The sequence below is a fragment of the Helobdella robusta genome (genome assembly GCF_000326865.2).
Source record: "Helobdella robusta unplaced genomic scaffold HELROscaffold_63, whole genome shotgun sequence".
Taxonomy (NCBI): Eukaryota; Metazoa; Annelida; class Clitellata; order Rhynchobdellida; family Glossiphoniidae; genus Helobdella; species Helobdella robusta.
Window position 1 is genome coordinate 419,658 of NW_008705353.1, and position 10,000 is coordinate 429,657.

The 10,000-nt window shown below is 32.8% G+C and overlaps 3 protein-coding genes across 3 annotated transcripts in view; all 3 read right to left on the minus strand.

The window, feature by feature from the left end:
• Positions 1–1,204: 1,204 nt before the first annotated feature.
• HELRODRAFT_180607 (hypothetical protein) lies at positions 1,205–2,241 on the minus strand (the record flags this gene model as incomplete). The annotated part of the gene is made up of 4 exons (XM_009029914.1): positions 1,205–1,252; positions 1,416–1,598; positions 1,721–1,771; positions 2,173–2,241. 4 exons carry the CDS (start codon positions 2,239–2,241, stop codon positions 1,205–1,207), a joined length of 351 nt encoding a protein of 116 aa, XP_009028162.1.
• A 1,473-nt stretch (positions 2,242–3,714) lies between these two features.
• Positions 3,715–6,357, minus strand: HELRODRAFT_88168 (hypothetical protein; the record flags this gene model as incomplete). The annotated part of the gene is made up of 7 exons (XM_009029857.1): positions 3,715–3,828; positions 3,963–4,055; positions 4,992–5,067; positions 5,210–5,360; positions 5,471–5,695; positions 5,864–5,979; positions 6,212–6,357. 7 exons carry the CDS (start codon positions 6,355–6,357, stop codon positions 3,715–3,717), a joined length of 921 nt encoding a protein of 306 aa, XP_009028105.1.
• Positions 6,358–7,614: 1,257 nt separating this feature from the next.
• Positions 7,615–10,000, minus strand: part of HELRODRAFT_88288 (hypothetical protein) — a gene marked incomplete at both ends in the record, with an annotated part of 8,245 nt that continues 5,859 nt past the window's right edge. Inside the window, 9 exons of the mRNA XM_009029875.1 lie at positions 7,615–7,668; positions 7,937–8,007; positions 8,106–8,211; positions 8,543–8,614; positions 8,692–8,814; positions 9,049–9,189; positions 9,436–9,549; positions 9,695–9,730; positions 9,884–10,000. The exon at positions 9,884–10,000 is cut by the window's right edge and continues 10 nt beyond it. Of these exons, the coding sequence (XP_009028123.1) occupies positions 7,615–7,668; positions 7,937–8,007; positions 8,106–8,211; positions 8,543–8,614; positions 8,692–8,814; positions 9,049–9,189; positions 9,436–9,549; positions 9,695–9,730; positions 9,884–10,000 (834 nt within the window). The remainder of the gene's footprint in view (positions 7,669–7,936; positions 8,008–8,105; positions 8,212–8,542; positions 8,615–8,691; positions 8,815–9,048; positions 9,190–9,435; positions 9,550–9,694; positions 9,731–9,883) is intronic.

Below are 10,000 nucleotides of genomic sequence, written 5' to 3' on the forward strand. Positions count from 1 at the left end.
ATGAGCTCAAGAAGCCGCTTATACATCACTTTTTCAACAACCCGGGGCCAAAAAAGTGTCTCTGCTGAAGTTTGCTTACAAGAAGCGCCCCAAACTCTTGGATGCCAAATACAAAATTTCTTAATTTTATTTTAAATTCAAAAATTCAATAAACACTATAAGTTATTTATCCTCTTTTTATTTGGCTATCAAAAACTTATAGGTACATTTCAAAAGTGTTACATAATGAAGGTGTAGTTAATTATATTGAATAGTGGTGACGATGATGGTGATAATGAAGGTGATACTAATGATGATAATGTCGGTTGATAATGATGATGAGGATGACGAGTTGACGATGATGTGTGCTTAACAAACATCTTCTTTTTCGGACGCCTTATCTTTTGAACAGAAAGAAAGCTTCGGGGATAAAATTTCGTTAATTGTAAAGTTATCACAGAGTTGAAATGATATAATTTTATTTTATCATGAAATTGGAAAAAGTTAATATAACTATGCAATGATATTATCAAATTTTCAATTGATAAACTGATAATTTACAAAGCTGTCAGATGTACATGCGCAAATTATTTTAGCGGAACGCAAGCCTCTTAACATATCCAGCGTTGAAAAATCGCGAAAAAATTGTAAAATTTCATATTTTCAAGTTTTTCTCAAAATTTGTACGTTTTGATCATCATCCGACATTCTTTTAAAAATTTTTGGCAAAAAGTTCGCCTGGGCATGCATCAAACGCTAAGAGGCTTGTGAGTAGTTAACAAATACCATTAACTGTTACTAAATAACGACGGCGTAAATGGATAGCACACTTTCAAAATTGGTAAAATCAAACTTCTTAAATCAAAAGTGAGTTTTTCTGGTAGAAAAACAGAAAAAAGAACAAAACCCAACAATTTTATTTTATTTTTTTAAATTTATTTTCCAGGTGAATACGTTTTACGCCGCCGACCCATTTAGTCGCCTCTTACGACATGCCCAGGTCGGCCTCGGCCCTATTCTCCAAGGAAGGTTCCGGGACCGTACGGAGCCAAAAATAAAAAATGTCGAAATGAAGTAACCAAGAAACGATAGTGAAGTAGGAAAATGTCGTCGTTCATCGGTTTGTAGGCCAGGAGTGGCTGTTGTCGGCTGTTTTTTGCTTTTTATCGCGTTTGTTTTTATCAAAAATCGAGAAAATGATATTTTATTATAATTATTTTTTCAACTAGGAGGACAGACTGAGGTTATCGCAATCTAAAACGTCCTCTTCCTCCTATAAAAATTAGAAAAATTATCGCATTGAAAATCATCAAATTTTCACAAAACTTCATTGAAATTCTTGCTAGACGCAAAATCGGAGCGACAAAATTGACGGCAAAAATCGCCTGTAGTAGCAAAAAAGGTTGAAAAAGTAACACAGAAAAAGAAACTAATACCCTTTCCTTAAGACAGTCAACCATTGTTGTAATCTTGCAAATTTTGTCCTTCAGCTCATTTTTCTGTTTGCGTAACTTGCCATTGCATGCCTTCAAATCCTCAATGTCCTTCTTGCAACTGTTATTAATGGCTATAGCCTCGCAGATTTTTTCCTTCAAGTTCTTCGTCTCGCATTTCAGCTCCTGTTAATTCAATTTTTCAGGATTATTAACAAGCTATTGTCGGTTATTTGTTTTGGATTCGTTGTTAACTCTTTTTTTAAATTAATTTATGCTTATTAATGATAATTGTGTAGGCAACTAACATCCAGGCATTCCTCGGCTTCCCTAATCTGCGATCTTAGATCAATCATGCACTGTGTGATGGTTTTTTCGAAATAATTAATAATAATTATTATTATTGATTAATTAGTAATTAATTAATTTAGCCTCCAGAGACTCAGTTCCGTTGAAGTAGGACGTTGATTAATTAACAACTTATGAAGAAATAACTAAATATCTCTAATTTATGTGAAAATTGACATTAAATCACTCGTAAATAAACTCGAGAAATCTTAAAATTCAGCCTCGAATTATCATTTATATCTATTTCTGCGTTCATATCCATCAATCTATTCTTCCATTTATACCTCCATTCATTCATTTTTTTCATCTATCAAGCCATTCATTCTCTCAATTATCGATTCATTCATCAATCAATCAATCAATCAATCTATGCACTCATCCATCTTTCCCCTTATTCATTCATCCATCCAACCTGATCCAGTTTATCCAACTCGGCCCTTTCTTTGGCGGCATTTAAGTTCGCGCAATTCTTGCTACTCATCCTATCAAATTTATTATTACTATCATTTTAGGAGATGGCTTCAAATTTTCAAAGCCTAGTTATGATTATAAATATTAATATCAAATAATATCTATTATTATTTTTCACAATTATTACTTATAACTAGGGTTAAACATTGATAATTGGAAATGAATTAGTGGATTGATGGAAAGAAGATAGACAAATCAATGGATACACACACACACACACACACAGAGAGAGAGAGAGAGAGAGAGAGAGAGAGAGAGAGAGAGAGAGAGAGAGAGAAAAGAGAGAGAGATGAGTAATTAACCATAATTAACCTGTTTATAAATCTAAGTATGTGTGCGTCTGTCTTCAATATTGTATCTCGCACACAGAATATCACACCAAGATGATGAAAATGATATCACGGCAATCTTTACAAGAAATTATTTATAATCATAAATATATTATTATAACTGATTTGTAATACAACAAAATTAATATTATGTATATAATATAACCGTTAGTTACTTATATAATTTTCAAAACTTCTATACCAAACGAGCCAGTTGAAGTCCAAAATTCCAGTTAAATAGATGATAGAAGGATGAAAAGACGGTCTCAATAATTGGTAAAAAAATATTTGTAAATAATAATGATGACTCGGTATTAAAAGTTCGATTGTTGCGATTTAGTATTAAAACATTATGACGTCACAATCAAAACATTGACGTAACCATTTTGGCGAAAAGTTAAAGGGAAAACTCGTGAATTCAAACGACATGAAATGAATTCAGATGGTGATTTCAACAAATGAATGAATTAATTAAACCATTAGTCATCACTGGATATAACATAATAAGATATATCAATTATTTAAACATCTGATAGATACATGCATGTGAATTATTATAAAACACATACGAATATATAAACAAATTATTTTTCTCCGTGTATAAAAGAATAGGATGTATGTTTCCTTACCATTCTCTCTCTGTCTCTCTCTCCCTCTCTATCTCGTTTTAAGCACATCAGATAAATGAAATATCATATAAATACATGATTAAATCAGTTAAATAAAATGATGTCAAATCAAATAAAAACTACTATAAACAGAACTCCGTCATTTTTACGACAAAATAATTTAAGATCGGTTTAATAGATGATCGAGTTGTTGTCATCGCCATTTAAGTCAAAATGCATAATTTTGTAACAAATGATAAAAAATGCGTCCATTCATCTATTCATTCATTCATCAATTCATTCTTTCGTTCGTCCATTCGTTTGTTCATTCATTCGTCCATTCATTCATTCAACAATCGGTACTGACAAGAACACGTTGACTCCCACTCATTCGTTCACCACTCACTCATCTCTCCATCTATCCCTTCATTCATTCAACCACTAATTCACTCCTCCATTCATCCACTAATTCACACCTCCATTCATCCACTAATTCACTCTTCCATTCATTCCTCTATTCATTCACTAATTCACTCCTCTATTCATTCACTTAACAATGGGGTCTGCGTAGGCGCACATTGACTCAATGCCAAGGTTGTACTTGTTACCGGAGCCACCCTTGAACAAACTGGTAACGATTTTAAACCAGCCATCCTCACCCTAAATAAAAAACCCATTAAATCATAATATCAATGAATTACAACAATAACAATGAATAATAACAATAGTGGATAGATATAACGTTAATATATTTTAAGAAGAAAAATATTATTATTATTATTATTATTAATCACCCAAGGTTGGCCCCAGGAGTTTCTACCAATCCAGAATTCGGTGCCTGTTTCCTTATCCACACCCCAGCCAGCCACTGATATTATGTGGTTTATCTGGGGGCATGAATGAATGAATGAATGAATGAATGAATGAAAGAACAAACGGATGAATGCATGAATGAATGAAAGAACCAACGAACGAACGAACGAACAAACAAACGGATGAATGAATGTATGAATAGTGGTCACTCTATTAAAAATGTAAAACAAATTAGTCCACAGAACATAGAAAAAATTTAAGAAGAAGGCATGCTTATGCTTAATGCACTGCACAAAATTTAACATCTATAATAAGATGAATGTAATTTTAATCTTTCTCAATTTTTCGACGAATTTGAAAATACTAATTTCAATTGCCATTTGTCAACTATAATAATAATAATTATTATAGTAATAATAATAATTATTATAGTAATAATAATAATAATCTCACTTGAATTTCATCAAAAAATTCAGTATAAATGCCGCCAGAATAGTGATCAAAATTGTCAGTAGCCATGATGGCACAGCTATAATTATAATAATAATATTTATTAATATCATAATTTGATTTTAATATTATTACTAATATCATTGCTTTTTAACCTAAGAAGAATTATTATATTATTCTGGTGTAATTATTTTCAGGTATATAAATAAATTTACAAAATTATGAAAATTCATCATTTTGCCATAAATAATAATATTATTATACACTGCTGCTAAAGTGCCCAGCTTAAAAAATTTTGTGCATTTAGCATGCTTATAAACTTAAAGACAGTCGAAGGAAGACAAATCAAAGAAACAAAAGATAGATGGATGAATGAATAAGTGAATGAATAAATTAATTAATATGAATGAGTGAATGAATGACTAGGTGAATGAATGACAGTCAAAGAAATGAAAGGAGATAATACAATATAAATCTAAAGAGCAAAAGATACAAAGTACAAGAAAAAAACAAAAAAACAAAAAAGAAAAAATGAAGACACCATAGATGAGGAAACTTACAAACGTAAAATAGTGATGTTCAGAATATACACCACCGGTGTAGGCCTCAAACTTATCTGTGGCCATTATGGCACAACTATATTTGTGGGTTTGAATTTTAGTACATTCGTTATGAAAGTAAGTCAGTTAGTGACATGAGTCTGAATTTTAAGTTCTTAATTGCAATGCCCCAACATAGTTATGTTAAATGAAAATTGAGTAGAAAAAATAAGAAAAACCTAAGTGGACCCCTGGTGAAAATCTCTTTCATCATGTTATCCCTACCGTCAATGGATCCATAATCGCCGACCATCCATCTTGTGTAGTTGTTCAGTTGGAAGCACGAACTGGACGACAAGCACGTACCACACTGATTAAACTTGTTGCATTCTGCATATGGTGGTTGATTGAAAAGTGTTCTTGATTATTTCGATTGTTAACTTTTTAACAATTGAATCAAGAGTAAAATGATTAGAAAAGTAAAATAAAATACACTCAACCTTGGTTCTTAGCTTGATAGTTATTACAAGTTTCATCAGGGATCCCTAATTTATGCGCATATTCATAAACGCCAAGGTCACCGCCCCCAAAGCATGACCCAGCATCTCCACAGTCAATGACATTTTGGACCGACAAATAGGCAGATGGCCAGGCAGCTTTTCTTTTGATGTTGATCCTGTCGGCCAGAGCACTAGTCGATCCCATCGCCCAACAGGAGCCACAATCTGGGAATAAACGAAATTCAGTTACAGTTAGTAAGGATTAGTGAAACTTAGTTTAGGATTAGTAATTTCTGATATATAACATGTATCAATAATTCAATTTAAATATGAAATGATTGAATATTTAAAGTTTAGATTCATGTTTACAAATATGTACAGAGTTTTTTTTACATTGTGGGATGTGTTGATTCCTTGTTGTACTGACATAATTAACTCCTGACACATTCCTCCAGTCCCATTCCTTTGGCAAGACAATATTTTCAGATTCCCAAACCCTTGGTGCAGATCTAAGAAGAGAAGAACCATAACACTTTGTTGTTTTTTACAGTAAATTCATCTTAATTCTTAAATTAAATCATTTTAGCTAATTTTAGTAATTTATTCAACCATTAGCCTTTTTTTAAATTTTAATTATAATTATTAATTAATTAATTATTAATTTAACTTTTTTGAAATATTTTGCAAAATTTTTTCATTTGTTTCAACAGTTTCATGAAAAATAAAACTTGAGTCTCTAACTTCACGCCTTTGATTCCTTTGTTATATTTCGGATGGAAACACCCCTGGCCGCCACTATTGCTGTTGTAAATTAGTGAAGGAGATCCCGACGCCAGTTGACAAGACGAGAAAATAGACAAAAATAATAAAATAAACAATTTATCCATAATTTCCTTCTGTAAATTTACTATTTTATAAATATTTTCACTAATTATTTGCACTAATTATAGCAAAAATAACATTATCATGTGATTTAATCAAGTTACCAGGGAAGTAACTAATGTAAAAGTGAATTTCTGTTATAAGTAGTCAAGATGGTCAAATACAGGCAAGCTAGGTATTATATGATTTTTATAGTTAAATACAAGCAATCTAGACATCTTGTTACAAAATAACTTTTTTACATAAATACTTATATACATAAAGATTAACTTTAAGAGATACATCATTACGATATAATTCGAGGTGTATATACTTTTACTATTTTTGCCATCCTATATATATAAATTTGTATATAAAATATATATATATATAATTTATATATATATATATAATTTATATATATTTATATAATTTATATATATAAAGAGAGAGAAAGAGAGAAAGAGAGAGAGAGAGAGAGCGAGAGAGAAAAAAAGAAGGAAAGAGAAACCCTAAAAACCATTTATAGTAATTCTGGATAATGCATGAAAAAACGTTTTATTGACTTTTACATACAAAACTTTTCATAAAAAACAACAATGCTGACCAAATGTAAAGACATAAAAATATGTTGAAGAATTTTTTCATATTACCGGTATGAATTTTAATGAAATAAATAATTTTTAAGAAAAGTTAGATAGAAAAATAGATAAATCGGTGATAAAAAAAATAATAAATGCAGAAGAAGAATGAATTAAAGACACACCACACACACACACACTCTCTCTCACACACACACACAACAGAGAGAGAGAGAGAGAGAGAGAGAGAGAGAGAAAGAGAGAGAAAGAAGAGAGAGAGAAGAGAGAGGCATTTACACAAAGACACACACTACATCGTCTTAATATTTTTGGCAATTTTTAAAAGTTCATAAAACAATGTTTATACAAGTGAATGGATGAATGAATGCACGACGAATGATTGTAATTGATGAATGAATGATTGAATGAATGATTGAATGAATGATCGAATGAATGATTGAATGAATGATTGAATGAATGAATAATCCACGAAACGAATTATTGAACCGGTTAATTAACAAATTGTTAACGTACAACACAATGTGCCAGTATAGGTGACAACACAAGACCAATATCTGAAATGAGGCCAGAACAAAAATGGAATAAATAAAGCAATATAATTGATCATCGTCGTCATCATCATCATCAGCAGCAGCTGCTGCAGCTGCAACATCATCGTCCTCGTCATCTTCATCATCATCATCACCAGGCGTCTGTATATTTGACGTCACATTCTATTAAAGATGGCAGTTTTTCCTGTCAGGAAAAAAATTATTTCATTAGGAATGTTTGATTTGAGTGAACGAACGAACAAATGAATGAATAAATGAATGAATAAAGGAACGAATGAATGAATGGATAGATAGACAGATAAATTGCTAGATAAATTAATAGATGGATCAGCGTGAGGCATAAATAACTGGAAGAAAAAATGAATGAATAAATGAACGAACGAATAAATAAATAAAAATAAATAAAGGAACAAAACGAATGAAAGAATAAATAAGCAAAAAACTTTTCTCACTTTAAGTTCTTGAAATGTTGGGGCCGACAAATGAGTGCTGTTTAAGTTCAACTTCCTCAAATTCCTCATTGCTGACGTAACGATGACGTAATAAAATAATTATAACAACTATTAATATTATTATGAATAATTATAGCTATAATTAAAAGTAATTATGGATAATTACAACCTGAAAGACAGCTCAACCCTTTATCAGTAACGGGAGTCTCACAGAGGTTTAGCACTTGTAATTTTGGCATGTATTCTGAGATGACTTGTAGGCCTGTATCGCCAAACTTTTTAGAAGAAAATGTTTTTCAAAGTTAAGCGCTTGATACATTTTTTGATTGATTGATTAATTGGTTGGTTGATTGATTGGTTGGTTGATTGGTTAGTTGATTGGCTGGCTAGTTGGTTGATTGGTTGGTTGATTGGTTGGTTGGTTGATTGATTGGTTGATTGGTTGGCTGGCTGGAAGGTTGATTGGTTGGTTGGTCAATAAAATTTACTATTGTCATGTTATTAATCCAATCAGTCATACAATCCTTTATATCAGTCAAGTTTTCATCGAACGAACAAACAAACGAACAGATCAACGAACGAACGAACCAGAACACGCGAACAAACCTGTGTCGACCAGAGATTGAGATATCTTAACGACGGCAACTTTATAAGATCGAGTGCACATGCGCTAGTCACCTAGTAATAATAATGAATAGTTATAACTTCATTATGAATATTAATGCAAGTTTTTAAAATCATGAATATTAATGAACCTGCGTAAAAGCTAATGTAAGACACTCCAAATTTCCAAACGCTCCCGAACTGAGCATTCGTCGAAGGTCGTCGTCTGTTGACCTTGAGGGCAAGGTCAATCTTTTGGGACCACCTTTCTGTTGCTGTGATTGGTTGAGTGGAGAAAGAACAATGGCCAATCGATATATCACAAAACATGTTAACAGTAAAAATGAATCAGCCAAGCAATCAAACAAACAACCAATCAACCAATCAACCAGCCAATCAGCCAACTAACTAACCAACCAACCAATCAACCAACCAATCAACCAACCAACCAATCAGCCAACTAACCAACCAACCAGCCAATCAACCAGCCAACGAACCAACCAACTAACAATTTCTTGCAGTTGAATCTGCCTCTGACAGAGTTCATTGTACATCTTCTTACCGACCGAAGTATTCTGCAGCGTGGCGATGGTCTGCAGCTTGTTGTCTTCCTTCTCACAGATCTCAAACTCAAGAACTAAACATAATGCCTACACGTGAATGAATGAATAAATGAATGAATGAATGAATGAACGAACGAACGAACGAACGAACGAACGAACGAACGAATGACTGGATAGATGAACAGAAAAGAAGATGTTTCTACGGATGAACTGAGAAATGAACGCTTGGGTAGATTGATTGATAAGAGAATTAACAAATGAAAACATATTTAACAATAAAACATCAACAACAGCAACAACATCAGCAGCAGCAGAAGCTACGACAGTAGCCACCTCAATAGCAGCTTCATTTCCTCTAACTGCTAACAGCTGCCAGGCACTGATCATTTTTATGTGGGTGTAGAAGAATTTCTTGCGTCTGCAGCAACACCTTATCAACTTCATCAGCTGTTCGTCATGATGACGATGACGATTGCGATGATGATGATGATGACGACGGTGATGGTGGTGATGTTGAATATGATGATGATTCATATAGCGCTTTTTAATTAGTGCTAAAAAATCACAAAAACTCAAACCAAAAAAACCTCACCATAACAGTATACAACTCATCGTCGTCGTCGTCTTCCTCCTCCTCATCAAAATCACCAACAACCTTGTCACCGAAATCTCGAACGCCACAAACGCTACCACCACTACTACACTCATTTACATTTTTACTACCGCTATTTGCACCGCTCATACCACTACCTATACCAGCAGTTACATGGTACCTAGGTACAGAGGCGATCCCCCCAGGACAGTAAACATCAAACCACCCGGCTTTCTCTTCTCTCAATCCGAGAATGGATGAATGAACGTCGCATCTTTCGTCAGAGGCTAGGTTGTGCAGCAGTGG